General features: G+C 39.1%; 1 protein-coding gene across 2 annotated transcripts in view; it reads left to right on the forward strand.

The window, feature by feature from the left end:
* The window catches only part of sbf2 (SET binding factor 2), a 108,627-nt gene that overhangs the window by 5,537 nt on the left and 85,402 nt on the right, over nucleotides 1–17,688 (forward strand). For both annotated transcript variants that reach the window (XM_084934449.1, XM_084934458.1), the window contains exon 2: nucleotides 12,170–12,255. In XM_084934449.1, coding sequence (XP_084790575.1) covers nucleotides 12,170–12,255 — 86 coding nt within the window. The remainder of the gene's footprint in view (nucleotides 1–12,169; nucleotides 12,256–17,688) is intronic.

The following is a 17,688-nucleotide window of genomic DNA, read 5'->3' on the forward strand; positions in this document are numbered from 1 at the left end:
GTGGCGCTGTTGTTTGGGATTATTTTCATGCTAAAAAATGAAGCCACTGCCAATCAGATGCTTCCAGATGGAATAGTATGCTGGTTCGAGATCTTCATGGCATTTTTCTGTATTCATAATTCAATCAATTTTGACAGGACCCCCCCCAGATCAATGGCTGAAATTCAGATGACAGAGCCTCCACTGTGGTTTACAGAAGGCTGTAGAGGCTCATTGTTGTACTGTGCAATTTGATGATCTTATAGCGTGACAAATGCAAATTTGGACTAAGAATTTCAAATGTGTCTGCTCTAATCTGATTTTCAGCCCAGTTCTTGTGTAATTACATACCCCAGCCTTTTTCCCTTTTTCCCTTTGTTATGAATGGCTTCCACTGTGATGATTTGTGTGTGAGGAACATTAGATGGGTCAACTAAAGGGCCAGATCTGGAGTATAAAGGTGGTCATACTAAATATGAACTGTTATGATTACTGCGCCTTTTTCTTATTTTCCTTGCAGAATATAAAGAAATGAGGGATGCCTTAAAGCTTTTGCACAGGACTGAGAATTCATTTATGACAGTAAATGTGCACAGGAAGGATATTGACATGACTTTATCTGGAAGGCATTTATTCCTGTGTAGATGATGTTAGATTAGTAAGTACTAGCTGTGACTATATAATTGTAATGTCAGTGCTCCACTGGCGTTCAGGGATGTTAATTTCATGATGTACGTGGATTATAAAGTGCTGCCATGTGTCGTTTTTCTTTGTAAATCAATAATTATCTAAGTTATGTGGTCTGTTTTGTTGTTAGTGGTAACAAACACATTGAAAATGGTGGCTGGCTCTGTGTTTCTGGAATACTCTTTTTGCCTTTGTTTTTGTTTTTGTTTGTTTTGTTTTTTTTAACAAAATTTGCTGAAAGTTTGAGGTTTGTGAATAATAAATTTCAAAATGGGCTTGCAGTGACTTTCTCCATTTTTCTTCTAGTTTAGTGACAATCGTCTTAACATCAATCCGCACTTCACAGTTCTTTATTTTTGTCATCTATCTTAATGAGGGGAACACAAAACATCCAGTTGTTGAGAAGATTTATAGCGATTCAAGTGTTTATTTTTATTTATTTATTTTTAGAAAAGTTAATTACAGGTTACACCTTTAATATCCATCTTTTTTTAATATCTGCTGTTCCAGTGTATAATTGGTTACTTGATAAAATAAATATTTGTTTCAACTTTAACATTTGTGACACTGCTCCTGTAATCCTGAAATCCTTTTAGGTCCCTATGTAAATCCCGTTAGCAGAAAAATTAGGCTCTCCTGCACCCTGATTACCAGTCCTTGCATTTTTCATCACCAAGAGAGACTGTCTGTTAACAAAGTTTTGAGTTTATGGCTCTTGCACTGAGTAAGATGGCAGATGTGGAATTGACTCACTTCTGCTTTTACTCTTGGATTCGCTGCCTCCATTGATTGTTTTCTTTTGGGCTCCACATTTGGCAGCGCCTCGTTTGGAATTAAACTTTGTGGTGGAAAGAACCCTGACCACAATGGGGGAGTTCCTTCCTCTCCGTTGAAGTTTAAAACTGATATGTAGGGAAACTCCACTGGCTCCTGTTGCCCCAGTCACAGTGTGTTGAAAGATGTTAAACAATTAGAGCACTGTGATTTTTGTGGTTATGCAAATTACAGTAAAGTTCATGGCAGGAACCATTTTCGCTGTGACATTTTAAGGATAAATATATTGAGACAGAAGAAATGGGTTGGTAGGATACAGCTCGATCCACACAAAATACTGTAAAACATTGGAATGGATACAGTATTGATCCTAAATAAACTCAGTGTGTATGTATTGCCATTGTTATAAACAAACTAGTCTCAAGAATTATATCAACACATGTAACCGAAGGCTGTAAAAGAAATTGCACCTAATTGTTTGATGAAAGCTAGAAAAGGGAGTAATTCTTTGGATGGGACTGCTTGCCACCACATGCACCGCCTGAATCATGAGTAAGACATTAATATAAGAGAGCAGCACAGCTTTTAGTTTTCATGAGCTGAGTGAAAGTGGAACTGGTGAGAATTTGACTGATTAGTATATTTAAATGTTTATGTAGTTTGTAGAAACCCACTGGGGACCACTTGTCTGTGGAATATCGAAACTGGTTTAAATTATTCTCTGAGATGGAAAACAAAGCTTTCAAGCTGTGAGCAGAGAGGAGGCGGACAAAACTGCAATCCACATTTGAGGAAGTTGCTGTCATGTGAAAAGCTTTCAAAGGTCTCTATGCAGTCCTGTAAGAAACTCAAGTGCTCCACGTGATTCACCATCTTGTAGAATCACCTTTAGAAGATTTTCGGTATTACTTTATCAAGCTCTCTCTCACTGAAGTGGCCTATGCCTAACTCTCTTAAGGTGCTAACACAGCATTTCAGCAAGGTTGAGGTCTGGTTTTTGACTGGATCATTGAAACACCTTGATCCTTTTATTTTCAGCCATTCTTTGATGCTGTGTTTGGGATCATTGTCCTGCTACATGACCTAGTTTGGGCCATGCTTTAACTGTCACACAGATGCTCTCACGTGACTCTAGAGTACTTTGGTATACAGAGGTGTTTGTGGTTGGAAACGAGCCCAAATCATCATGCCTCCACCACTGTGCTTGACAGTTGGTACGAACTGTGTGTGCTGACATGTTTGGTTTAAACCAGACATGGTGCCGTGCATTATGGCCAGGCATATCTACTTTGGTCTCGTCAGTCCAGGACATTGCTCCAAAAGTCTTGCGGTTTGTTCAGGTGCAACTTTGCAAACTTAAGCTGTGTTGTTCTTTTTTAGAGAGAAGGTCTCTCTAATCTCCGTAATTATTCGGTCTGTTTCTAATTGTACTGTCATGAACTTAACATTTAACATGCTAACTGAGGTCTGTGGAGGCTGTAGCTCTTGGGTTAGCACTGTACGGTCTGACTTTGGGATGAATTTACTGGGACTCCTGGGAAGATTGTGGTATTGTGTTAACACACAACTGAATGCTCCACACTTGCTAATGACCAGTCAATTAAGTGCATTTGATTAGCAGCACTTGGCCGCTAGGTTAGTTTTTCACAGGAATTCACAGATTCTTGTGAAAACTTTCTTTTGCACTGACTGTAATTGTCTAAAGCTCCTCTCCTGGCTTTTGACCTGGGCATGACCTAAAGGGAATTTATCTTTTTGCATGTTTGTACTAAGCTTCCTGAGTTAGCTGTTGACCTCAGCTAATTATGACATCAACAGTTGTCTAATCTGTGGTACCCTTTCACCATGCAAATAAAACCAAAGCTCACTTCTTTGCCTATCTTGAACACAGGACATCCAGAACAAGTTCGTTTCCTGATCATGGTCAACTTTGAGGTCAAACTGGGCCTCCGTGTACTACGATGATGATGTTACAGGAAAGATTTGGCCTTTTACAGAATTTGCATGCAAATGTTTTCATACAGGAGACCTCTATAGTAGCTGAGGATTTGAAAACATGTTTATCTTCAGGTTAACTGTGACTGAGCATCGTCGACTGTGTTGCTATTCAGACAATGGGAGCTGCTCCCCACACTGTGACTGTTTGAATAAAGAAGACTGCTACCATAGCCATATTTCCTCACATCTGGAGACTATATTGTCAACCTAAACTCTTATGGATGGAGCAGATCCAGCAGAATGTTTGTGCTTAAACGATGATTATATATTTACTGTAATAGCTTAAAGTAAATCATGTTTTTAGGTTTATGCATGGAATTTCTCCTTATATTCGGGTAGTGATAGTAAAGTGACAGAAAGTGAATTAGCCATACCTGTGAACCCGTTCCAGAATGGTCCACCTGTGTAAGTGCCTGGACCAAAATGAGGTTAGACGGTGACGTGCATGTTACGTAAACTGGCAGAGTCCACTGGTGGCCTTTCCATACATGGTAAAATGAGCATCTGGCTGTATTTTATCAACAGTAACAGCAGGAAGATAAATCAGAAAGATAAATTTAGTTTTTTTTTTTCTTTTTAAGAGGAGAAACATCTGCTCTAATCAAGAAAGACTAACAACTTTTTTTTTTTCACTTGTTGTTGGGACTGTGCTAAATCACGCAACTGAGTAATAAATTATTAGGTTCATTCGATCTAAGTCACATATTTGTGTGTGTGTGTGTGTGTGTGTGTGGGGAGAAAGACTGCATGAAACTCTGCAGAATGGCTATCGAATTTAATAATCCCTATAAAAACGATTTAGTGAACTGTGAGAAATGTATTAAAGTTAATAATAGAACAGTTAAAGAATTTTTTCATTCGTCCTGTCACAGTTTTCTGTTCAGTAAAATCGCCCATAGATTTAATCAATACCCAATGTAGAGTCAGATTCGGGCCAATATCAAATCCAAAATATTGTATTTCTTGAGCTGCCCACAAAGCGATGGGGATTGCCATGGTGTTACAGCACTTCCGTGCCACCTCTTACATCTCCTCTGAGATAGCGACTCGAATCTTTTGCCCTTTGTGATTTGCATTGCAACTATTTACTGTATAGTCCATTTTATGCAACATTTTAAACAATGATCATATTTTATATCAAATATTATCGTGCATGAGCTTCAGGCTGCTTATATAACAGCTTCAAACTAGGCAGTCGAAAAGTGATCATTTCGCCATCTGAGTGTGATGACTGTTTCCTAAATATTTCCACAGATTTCTCAAGTTTCTGCATTTACAAACAAAATACCTGTTGCAATTGTGTCAGTGACCACTGACAGCACTGACTCTAGCAAATCTAGAGTTTAGTTTAAAGGCGAGATTATACTTTCCGTGTCTGCTAGTATCCACTTTGGTCCTCGGGGCAAAAAAATTGCCTGTTTCAGATGTGCTGGCCTGTTGTGGGACTGCGTGGACTCGTCCGGAGAGAATATATATTCCAATGCACCAACTGAGCATGCGCCCCCAGGCGGTGGACTTGAAGGAGACTTCAAGGAAGTGTAAAAGGAATGACTACTCAGCCATTGAGTCTCCAGCCATTTGTGTCCAAAGTGGACTATAATCAAGGCGTAAGGATTTCTTAAGTGGCCGATTAGATTTGACCAAATGATGATCCTTTTTTTACGCGTGTCAAACAAATCACTGGGCTTTTTCAAATTAGCTACAAACTACAAAGAAAGGAGTCAGTTTAAAGCTAAACATAAAGGATTTTAGGAAGACAACAAACAGGAACAGCCACGTTTTTTTTCCCCCCTTTCTCCTGGACACTTGGAATATTTTAGTTTTTTTATAAGCTGTTACCGTTTGCCACAAACCCTTGATAAGAGTTTGCTGGGGTCGAAGTGTCAGTTTACGAGATCTATGCTTTTAATGTTTTTTCTGGAATGTACATATCTCCTTATTAAACACTTACTAAAGGCTGTTTCACCAATATTTAGTGTTCCTAGTAAGTTAGTCCCTGAAGACATTTAAAAATTATTTGTATGTATCGTTTATTTCACGTTTTGTTTTTTGTTTTTTTGTTTTTTCAGCCCTCTTGTTGGGCCATACCACACGGAGGTTGTGCTTTATTGAGCTGGAAATGCACCGTGCTTTTAAACATAGACACGCGTGCCGTGGGCTTGGGCAATTTTAATACATGCCAAAAAACTGTTAAATAAATAAATAAACATGCGTTGATTCTGGACTGTATCCCCCCTCGTGTCGTGCCAGCGGATGTTCAAATTAGCATGTTCGCATTCAGGCCTGGGTTCTATTATCCTCTCCAATGGGGTTCTTTATAGTTATCAGGGGGGCCATATTTGAAAGCACGGCTTGTTTTATTACGAGAGTGCAGCCTCGTGGAATGCGAGGAATTCTGTCATTTATTTTCATCTGCGGTTGAAAATTAGAACCTGGAGGACTCGAAGCATGTGATTTCAATTAGAGGAGCTGTAAAAACCTGAAGACGTAACGGTCAGGCAGACTGGTGTTCTACCAGCACAAGCCATGCTATATCTGCACATGCTTTTCCGTGGCAATAGTGTAAACAACATCAGGCTTCTCTTTGTTTTTAGCCTGTAAATGGAAAACATCAATGCTTTCTAAGTTAATGACGCAAATTATTTTTGTCACTTAACTCTCTGACTTGGTATCAGTGGTACACAGCTTTCCTTGCTACGCATGCACAGTGTTTTTAAAGAACTTCGTAGGTGGGTCCTAGGGTTTTTGCCAATGAACTTCAGGGCCAATGATGACCAGAGTGATAGCCTGTACAACTTGCCAGTCAAGGCAATAGTTTGTATTTCACACCTTTGCAGTCTTTTTGAATGAATGCATGTCGGAATTTGATACATTCAGCATTTCAAAATGAGAAAAAGCAGACCGAGGGAGTTTCTGTCTGTTTGATTTTTAAAAAATGAATGCTTAATGTAAATGAGTTCATGCAGAGGCTAGCTATTTCCTGCCCTGCTCTGTCGTATTCTGGTTAGGGCTGCCACGATTAGTCGACTAGTCACGATTACGTCGACTATTAAAATCGTCGACGACTAATTTAATAGTCGACTCGTCGTTTGAAGCTTTGTAAGATCCCAAAAGACGCAGGAATAAGTAGTAGGATTTAAGAGTGTAATAACGGACTGAAACAGAAGATGGCAGCACTGCATGTACAAGGATGCCAGCTGCCGTTAAACCCCGAAGAAGAAGCAGTGTCCCACAATTCATAGCGCGGCCCAGAACAGTTTCCACCAATGGCGGCAGCTAGTTAGTTTTAATATTACTCTTATTATTCTTTCTGGGTCACAAAATAAACGTTTAACATATTTTCAGGCGAGAATGTAGCTGTGTAAACCTCAAATATCTGCTTAGTTTATCAGGACACCACATATTTTCAAAAGCGCTCCCACGTTTTCGGAGACGTCTGTTACCCACTAGCTCGATACCTAGCAGGGGGCAAGGCTCACTAGAGCCCGTGAGAGCACCGGACTCCCGGCAAATCGTTTTCAAACCCACCGCCGTCTTTCGCTACTCAGGTTAAATATATATAAGTCACTTAGATAACTTAAAAATGTTATTGTTTGTCTTTTTTCAGTATTTTATTTGTTCCTGAGTAAATCGGTTTGGCTGAGATTAAAGTTATAGTTTTTACACAGCTGAATAAACGTCAAGCAGACAGCTGATTATCAGAAGTGTGAGATGCTCGAGAATTTACTCCGGTGTCCCGTTATATTTTAGATAGCAAGGAGCAGACGGCTAACTCAAACGTTTAATAAACTCAGCAGACAGCTGAGTTTATTAAACTCAGCTGTCTGCAAATGTCATTAACATTTAATAAACTATCATCTTGTCTTTATTTTTAGTTAGCACCTTAAACACTTAAAGTTGTAAGCTAATGATAGTTATATAAGAGCAGATGGATGCTGGTGCAATAAGCTGTACGTTTTACGTCCAATGGATGATGATCTGATTAGTCGACTAATCGCAAAAATAATCGGTGACTAGTCGACTATCAAAATAATCGTTTGTGGCAGCCCTAATTCTGGTATTAATCTGAGAGCGTGTGAGGGGAGAGCGTGTTGCAGAGCACATGAGACGCAGACTAAATTGTTGATCGCTGTATGTGAATGAGGCTCTTCAGCTCGCAGAGCACGTTTTACTTTCTCTTTATGCATTAAGTAGGAAATAAACATGTCTGTGGCTGTCTCTCTCTCGCTCTCATGCAACAGCAGCTGGTAGATAGACAGCAGGAAGTTACCTGAGTGTGAGGTTAAATCCATTCCCTAAGTGGTTCCAGTCAACTCAAACAGTACCATTGACTTAGGCAGTCTCACTGTCTTCTGCCTCCTTTTGTACATAGCTTGTGTGATGTTAGATTAAGGCTTACACCCCCCCCCGCAGCCCCCACCCCATACCGTCTGTGTTGCAGGTCTCCTTCAACTTGTTGTGGCTGAAGATAATTTTCAACTCTCCCTGCATGTTTCTGAATTAATCTAAACATCTCAAGTGCCTAAAACCTTTGCGCAATACTCTGCATACAATTCCGAATCCAGGCCATCAGTCCCATTAAGGCCAAAGTGCTTCAGCATGATTAATTAGTTGCTGTCCTTTGCAGCGGTCTACATTTCATGGCGTTGCTGACAGCAGGCTTGAGGCGCTTGGTGCATGAATGCTGCAGCTGTAGGATCTCATGTCATTCTGATAATGTATTGCAGTTGGTTTTTTTTTTCCTGTTTGTTCAAGCAATTCTGCTTCCCTTGGCATATGACCTATTGCCAAACTGTGACACAGGGGCTTCATAAGCAGTCTGTTGAATAGCTTGCTGAGTCACAGCATTTGACTGTGTTGCTTTAGGACTGCTGAAGTGCACCGAGTCGGTCTTGTTTTTTTTGTTTTTGTTTTTTTTTGGGGGGGGGGGGGGGGGACTGGAAAACCTTGATAAGAAATGGAAATTGTTGCACATCAAAATGTATTTGTATAGTGATGCAAACGGACTCTGATGGGACCAACATTATTTAAAAAAAATAAATAAATAAAACAATTTTAAAAAACGAACATCACATTGTATTCAGAAAGACTTAAAATAAGTGATAAAGACCCTAAACTCATCAGTGGGCTCACAGACATAATTTCTCATCTCCAGAAGCTTTGCCCATCTTTCACTTACAGTCTCTGATATCTGACTTTTGAACTCCAAATGGTGGCCGATTGGTTAATCTGTGCCGAGTATGCAGGAAAGTTACAGATTCTGGTCGTGCAACAAGGTCAGTTGACACTCGGCACGCCATAAAACTGTCAGGATTCAAGGCTAGTATGCTATAGCTGACGGACAGCAGCTGGTGCGTCGAAACGTTCCAAGTGGAGCTTGTCCCAGGAGAGCAAGTATGGAGACATAAATAGATCTCTGACAGTAATTGTCTCTGAAAGGGCGTGAGTGCATTTCACGAGGCGTATGCATAGTGTTACACCCATATTTGATAGGCTGTCGTAAGCTGCTAGCCTAGCTGCAGCACAGGTACACATACAAACGCAGACTTTTGAAGAACCTCCCTGTTTATTCCTATGCTGAGCTTGACAGGTGCCGCTTATGGTTTGGCGCTCTTCCTAACAGCACTGAAAGAATGTACTTACCATACGATGCTGTGCAGTGTCCTCACACATCCTAAGATGGAATATTGTCAAATCCATCCAGAAATGTCCTTGTGTGGCTTCTTGAGGGTTTTTTTTTCTTTTTTACTGTCTGAAATTAAAGTTGCAGGTTATAAATTATGTTTAAAAGGCACATTGCTTGGTTTTGATTTCCCTAACCATTGTAACTGTTTCATATGATTCTAGTGCTAGCCAATACTTACATCATGCTTTTGATTGTGGCATGTGGAATTTTTTTTTGTTTTTAAATTTTTCCATGTAGTAAATTCAAAAATATTTTCGAAGTGTGTTTTAATTATCGAGATTCTACAAAAAATGTTCAGTGCCATATGTGACAGCAAAAACAACATTTTTTATTGATTGCATAAACAAAAAAAAACCTCTGTAGGGCTATTTATACAGTTTAGTTAAAAGGATTCCAAAAAACGAGACACATGTATTCAATTTCTGTCTGTTTCTTTCGTACTCTCCTGATAAAAGGCAATTTTTTCTTGGCCGATGAATAGAAAGGGTGTCCTAACTGTCAGAGAGTGACTAAGAGTTTAAAATAACGTGAAGATGAAGTCATGGGGTCAGGCAATACATTGTGACAAAGTGCATGTTGTGAAACAGTTTTTGGCATGTTAAAAAGGGGGAATTTTTCCCTAATTAGATAAAAGCTGCTTTTTTTTTATTAGCCTTCAACATTGCTAAACAAGAATGCTGCAGTCATATATCAAGTCCTAAATACATATTGTTTTTGCATAAGTGAATTATTGCATCTAATTTTGGTTTTGGGGTTTTGCAAGACCCGGCCATATGGGGTCCTGGGGGAAATCGGTGAGGGAGTTATTTCAGCGGTAAAGCTTTAGATGGTCAACCTCACTAATGGGAGGTTCACTACAACTGCTATAGATCGGTATCCAGCTCTCTGTCACCACTATGTACTCTAAGTGTGGATGACATTGAATTGTACATTACATTGTACTGCATATGTATATATGCTTTCCTGCCAACATCAACAATTTCTTTAGGGAAATAACAAAAGTGAATGGCAGGGTTTATTTCAGAGGCAACATGTTTCAGATCATTCAGTAATTTCATGTATTCACTTCACAGTAATATGCATTTAAGATTAATTATGGCCTTTAGCGTGGAGCAGTGGGTTTTTATAATATGAATTTAAGTGGAGACTGTCCTCACTGTACATCTTCAGTGGCAAAATTACCACCTAGGGTTTGGATGCTTTTAGTCTCCATAAAAGCGTGTAGAAGTTTACTGATAAATACCTTAAAATATTCTCACACACACCATAAGCTTAGTGTTGTCTTAGTATTTGCTTGTCCATACGCTATCACCGAAACAGGCCTTCTGAGTCCTGTGATTTGCTTTGTGTTAATGTTTTAATTTTCATGTCTCTCTCACACACGCATTCCTCCTTAAACATCTTGCCTTACTCAGTCTCACCAGGACTTTTTTCATTATTCTATCCACAACGAGTTTTTCACCAACTTTGCAAGAATGCATTTCAGAGTTATTGAATTGGTTTTGGTTATAATACTGCAGCGATGCTGGAAGATCATTCACAAAAAGATAGGTGGTATTCATCAACCATGATTCGATTCTTTTAGCACACCGTCTCACACCGACTCAATTTATTTGAAGCGTATCTTCAGTTAAAGCAGATAAATTGAAGGAACCGAGGAGATGATTTTTTTTCCATGTGGTTAAATATGTTTATTTAATAAGGCAGGTTTTTTTTTTTTTTTTTTTTTTTTTTTTTTTTTTCTTAACTGGTATCCAGAAATAAACTAAAAGAATTTACTGGTACTGTTATGATTTTACAGAAAACATAGCCACATTTGCTGACTTGTCTCAAAAAGAAAAAAAGAAAAAAGGAAATACTGAAAAACAGACAACAGTTCCAGTTCCTGAAGGGGTTGATTTGATCAAACTCAGTAGTTCATGTTTTGTTTGGCATGAATTGCTCCCCAGTTCTCTGATACATTTATCCTCATCCTTTCAACCTATTTGACTTTCACGCATAATATGTTAAATTTCTTTTTTTTTCAGTTCCCTTTTACAGGTAAAAATGGGAGAAAAAAAATTCTTGTTATTAATTCTCAGCACTTTCTCACTTCCTGATTGTTGTGAAAACACTCTTAAATGACTTTTCTTAGAAATCATCAGATGATTTGTTTTTTTTTTTCCAGATAAAGGAGAAACTAAGTAATGACCCGTTTACACGTTACATCCTTTCATGCTGACTTTCATTTGTTATATGTTGATAAAGAGAAATCTTTAAATTGAGGTATTGTTATATTACATATCAACATGTTGCTGAATTGGTTGACTTATATACATAAATACATATACATTAATGACTTTTTTCTGTTCAAGTAAACTATTCCAGCCATGCTACATTAGTAGGTTATTTATCTGTCACTGATTGTATATCAGTAACACAGATTACAGCACTGTCTGACACTGAAACGGGTAACACTTCTCCAGATGAAATAAAAGGTTTGTCGTAATTTTCTATTGCATTTTAGTTGTATGTGAGCATGTGTGTGTGCAGGTATGTGTGTGTATTGTTTCTGGATTTCTTTCATAAATATGTGTTACTTTTGTTGTAAGAAAGTTCTCTTTGGAAAAAAATGTTGGCGTTGTTGATCCACTTTTGTGTTGACATTAAAGCACGGGTGTGCCTTCTTGATGCCGTACAGTGCTTTACACATCCAGTCATCCACCCATTCACACACTGGTGATGGCAAGCTACATTGTAGCCACAGCCACCCTGGGGCGCACTGACAGAGGCGAGGCTGCCGGACACTGGCGCCACCGGGTCCTCTGACCACCATCAGTAGGCAGTGGGTGAAGTGTCTTGCCCAAGGACACAACGACCGAGACTGGGCTCGAACCGGCAACCTTCCAATTACAAGGCAAACTCCCAACTCTTGAGCCACGATCGCCCAACAGCCACGACCGCCCAACCTATATTAAACTAAACCTTGCCCTGTTTAATCTATATTAATGCACTAAAAGTGTTATGTAATGACTGACCAGTCTTTGTCTTTGCTTTTACCTGCAGGTTCAGGAGAGGGATGTGGAAAGATAATTCAGCGATTTCCCAAAAAGGACTGGGAGGGAACAGCTTTTCCTCAGGGGGTGGAAATGGCAAGTCATGATACCTGCTTCTGCACTCACAACAACTCAAAATGGGCTCAAGGGTTCTAAAAGTGTTGATCACTTAGTGCCAGTTTACACTCACCTGCTTTTTAGCCTTAATTCTTTGTAGCATAGATGCAACAAGGGGGTGGAAACATGGCTCAGAAATTCTATCATCATTGATACAAGGCAGGATGGATTCATGTTTTCATGTTGTTTACACCAAATGCTAACCCTACCGTCTTAATGTCACAGCAGAAATATCGACTCACCAAACCAGACAAGATTTTCCCATTTTTTAAAAAAATTGTCGTATTGTGCTGAGCCCTTTGAAATCGTAGCCTCAGTTCCCTGTTCTTCCGCTACTACAAGCCGTCTGGTTCATTGTGGTTTGATGTGTTGTACATTCAGAGATTCTCTTCTGCATACTTTGGTTGTAGCAAGTGTTTGAGTTACTGTTGCCATGCTGTCAGCATAAAAGTAGTCTGGCGATTCTCCTTTGACCTCTCGCAACAAAAAGGCATTTTCACCGCAGTATTTTAGATAAACTGAGCTTTTATGAGTAATGAGGGGGAAAAAAATCTAGAAATTTGACCCTTCCTTTGGCCTCTTTTACCACTACCTCCACAGCACGTCTCATTAAGAGAACTGTGATATTTCACCTTTAGTGTACACTTGTTTTTCTTTGTTTTGTTTGATAGAGTTAATTCTGATTGACTGGTATCTAAATATTTCCATCGTCATTGTGACTAACGATTGTGCCGTGCAGTGCTGACCCCACTTCGTGTTTAACGGTGGACCTTGTTGAATAACACTACATGCTTCCTGATTCAATGTTAGGAAATGTCTTTTGTGGAAAGCGCTGCATCATAAGAATCATTTGTCACAGGGAAAAAAAGAAATCTGAAGTATTTTCAGCGTCAGATGACAGATGACATCCCAGGGAATTTTCTCTTGCCCTTTGGAGCTTGTGTATCAGATATTGGCATTTCCTGTTTCAGCTAAATTGTTTACTCCAGTTTGTTTAAACCCTTTTCACAGTCACTAATTGGGTAACCCCTTTCGTCTCCTTTTCACATTTTGCCCACCCTGCTATCTGGTCTCCATTTCTGATTCTCTCTCCAGCTTCCTGTTAAGTCATGTTAAGGGAATAGATACTAGCTTGTTCCCTCCTTTTTTCTTTTGCAGGGTGACTAAGGGGTCTGTGACTGGGGGTCTGTTTTCCTTATATGGACAATAAAATGGATGAACAAATATTTGCTTCTCAGCACTGGGAAAACTGTCAATCTCTGGGGTAACATTAGCAGTTAACAGTATCTTACTGCACAGGACATGAGCGCCTGCGTTATATCTGTTTTGTTCATTTATATTAGTTACTGCAGATAAGCTTTTAATGACTAAGCTAAATGGTTCAGGCAGCCAGCAGAGAGGGAAAACAGCAAAAGGACTTTGCATCCAAACGCAGTACTTGCACATGATGCTGTCCTGCTCATCTGTACATTGTTTCATTTTTTTTTTCTCACTTCACCGAGGCACCGCCTGCTCTCCTCAATGCTTGACTTGAATGTAACAACCAAACGGTTGCACAGCTTTGTTGCCAGATTTCTTCTTTTTTTGCAAAACAATATTACGTTTTAGCTCATGTATAATATTGTTGATCCATGTGTTTTAAAACAATAACAATAATAAAAAGAAGTAGGTTTTATAGAAAGTATAGAACTGAAAATACTAAAACTGTTAATCCTAACTACCAGCCTGTTTGGGGTACTTTGAGAATAAAGCTATGCCACCCACTTTGAGACTTCTTTGTTTTTGGGCATCAGTCAAATGAAAAGTAGCCTCCTTTGATAATCAATAAAATATATAGCCTCAAAACTTTAAATAATAGTGAAACTTTCAAAAATTGACCAGTTTCAGTTTAATTTTGACTAAAGGTCAGCTGCAGGTCAAGCGGTTTTTGTTTTTTTGTTTTTTTTTAGTCAAAGTCACACTGAGCCACAGGTTCGAGACCCCTGCCTTATAAGGGAAAGATCACTGTAAATCAGTACTTTATGTTATCTTGTCATGAAAGTGATCATTGCCAGGATGAACACATCAATGGGGCCAGAGAGGTCGCTGCATGGTTTTACAATATTTGACTCATTCTGTGATCACATGCAAAACTCAGGTTTTATCATTTTATTGCATTTTGGTAGGGTGTAAAGTTTGGAGCACACATGCTCTTCATCAGACCAACTTCTTCCTGATTGTCCTCTGATGGAGAGCAGGTGGATGCCAAACGTTACACCTTACCAAATGCAATAAATATATAAAACTGCTCTGCTCTTGTCAGTGTGTTTCATACATATTTCAGCCCGTCACCTGCCTCGCTTTTTGGCGTGGATCCACATGTATTTTTCCTATCTTGTGACTCATGCTGCGGCCTTTTGCTGCCACCAGATCTCAGCCCTCTTGAACACTTATGGAAGATTTTAGACCACATCTGTTAGGCAGCTTTCTCCACCCCATCGCCATCATCAAAACAACAAATAAAGTGAATATTTCGTGGAAGAATGGTATTCAGCCATCCAGAAGTGTTTCAGGGAGATACTCTGTGCCAAGATGCATTAAAACTGCTGTCAGGGTTGGTCACTCGACACCTTGCTAAGACACTCTGTTGTTTTTTGTTTTGTTTTTTCCTTTAAATTGTGACCCTTCTGTAACTTCACCGCATACAAGTTGCATAATGTGGTTCAGATATCTACGCCAAGATAAACTTAGTTTATGCAAACATTTGGCATTCCACAAAAAGTCATGTTTAGATGAGGTAAGTTTTTCACTATGATAGAGTCGTTTGTGGAGTGGAGTTTATAATTTATTCTTTTCATATAATATTTGAAGATTTAAAAGTTTAACATTATAGTTCTGTTTCCGTCTTTTAGATGATTTACGAAAAAAGGTTTGTTTATCTTTTAATCATTGATTAAACGATGGCTGTAAGGTATTATGGCTGCAGCTGAAATCTTTAGGATCTCTGTCACGGTCAAAGAGACGCTATTATTCCGACTTTTGTTTACGCAGCGGTATTTATAAGGCAGATGAGGACAAGTGAGGCTGTTATTCCGCCACAAACGGACATATTGTGAGTGGGCGGTTTGAATGGCATGCAGGCGTCTTCCTGTGTAACTAACTGTCTGCTGGTGGCCGACAGGAATGTCTCATTGGGAGTCATTATTTAGATACGAGCAACCGTGTGTCATGCAGCAAAGCACAATGCTCCTCAAAGCCGACAAACTGCATCGGTGACTGGCGTAGTTCAAGAAATGAAATGAAGAGAATGTGTCTAGACTGGCGAGTTGTTTTTTTTTTCCTGAGTTCAAACCCTAGTTTACTCTAAGTGTGTCTGAGAAAAAGAAACCAAGGTGGCTCTGTTTTCTCTGCATCATCCCTTAAGTATCCTGTCAAAGATTCATCGAGTTTAAATATAGCAACACTGAAACACGTTTAGCTGAATCTATTAGTTTAGCGGTTCCAGATGTCATTGAGGACCCTCATAGCATTCTTTTTGGCCTTGTGTGGGTGTGTGAATTTTTATCTTTCCGGAGTGATCCCCACCAATGCTTCTTCATTATGTGTCAGCCTGGACTCAAATTAAGACATACTGCAATCCCCAGTTTGCAAAGAAAGCATAGGGATGATGTTTCTCACTAAAGGCACTGAAAAAAGGAAGGGTTTTTTATTTTTTGCAAAAATCACATTTTGTACTTCGAAGATATGACAGTATTTGCGAGTGTAGTTTGGACTGTTGAATAACATGTTGAATAGGATTCATATGTTCAAGTCTTTCAAATCTTCTTGATTAGAAACAAACAAAAAAAGCACCCAGAGGGGTAAGCAAGGACAGGAAAGAGGGGGTTGTTCCAGAAATTAACTTTCCTACTATGTTGTGTGTGACAAACTTTGGTCAGGGGCCAAATGACTGAAATTCCAACTTTGAAGCTTTAATGAAGATACACCATAGTGTTTAACAGACCCACTCAGCAATTTGCATTTTGGCCCTGTTTTGAGCTGGTATGTAAACCATTATTATTTGCAGATTTTCTCCACTCCATGAAAAAGAAAATTGCTTTTTACAAACACTAAGGAGCACATCAGTGGATGAAGCTGAGCACGAAAAGCATTCTGCGGTCACAACAGGCCCCCAGCAGACTAAATAACCACAGATGAGGAATGCACCAAGAAAAAGCGTTTACAACTTGCGCTCGGAAAAATGTGTTTCTAATCTTTGCAGGCAAGTGATGATGATAGGAACCAGCCCAAGAACTCATCTGGTATGGATGAGCCAGCTCTGTAGATGGAGGTCAGTGCACCTAGTACATTTCCATCACCTCGCTTTTCAGAATTGGGGCACATCCTCATGCTATACTGTAAATTAGCTAACTTTGAAGGTAGTGCAACTTTAGGACCCCCTAGGAGTTTTCGCAATCAAAAAAAATGTTTTAATTATGTATTTTACCAAATTTCAGCAATGATAATTGCTATCTGGGTCATTAGCAAATAAACAGAAGTAAGTAACAATTTTTCCTTATAGGGTGATTAAAATTTTTTTTTCCCCCAATACTGTTGGTAGAAACAAATTTATGTTTGGTTTTCGTTAACTTTTTCTGTGAAGGTCCTCACTGAGTCGTCATGTGACAGAAGCTAGCTAAGCAGAATTTTGTAAATATGACTGACACAGCGATGCAAAGGTTAACCTGAATCCAATGATTATGCAGAAGGCTAAATGTGGCTCCCCATGTGATTATTGATTTTTCACTTATTCTGTTCAAAATGAATGTGGTGAGCTGTAAGAAGTCTGAGGCTGCTTATTTTCATATTTCTAGAGTAATTTACTTGCACGCAGCTAGCCCATCAACATATTCAGTTATCCAATTGGTCTTCTTGTGGCTTTAGACATGCATTTACAGACGCTGGCTTATTTAAGCCAAATAGGGAAAAGACCTATTCATTGGCAATTAAAAAAAAAAAAAAAAAAAAAAAAAAGCCTGGTCCTACAGTAATAGGTAGGGAAATGTGTTACCAATTAACTTTATGTTTAATAGTTGCAGCCCTTGCTGGTCAGTGCCAGAAATACTTAGTTTAACTAAATATTTATTCGTTCATAAACTAAAGTAGTTACCGGTCATATTCAAGATGTTAAAGCATTACCCAGCACTAGTCCTGGTGGGCAGCAGCACTGTCAGAGTATTACTTTGCCGAAAATTAAGACCGTCTGGTATTATTTTTGAACTACTGAGTTTGCTTGTCTAATTGCAAGAACCCTTTAAATCTCAGTGCATGTTAAGGGCCATAAGCTGCTCACAGTTGTTGACACCATATTGGTATCAAATTAAGTTTTTTTTATTCTTCCTCTGTTGTTCCCTCTCAAAAAACCTTCTGCTTCCGACACACTCTCTCCTTTCT

Source organism: Perissodus microlepis, chromosome 1 (assembly GCF_051167445.1).
Source record: "Perissodus microlepis isolate ML-2025 ecotype Zambia chromosome 1, ASM5116744v1, whole genome shotgun sequence".
Taxonomy (NCBI): domain Eukaryota; kingdom Metazoa; phylum Chordata; class Actinopteri; order Cichliformes; family Cichlidae; genus Perissodus; species Perissodus microlepis.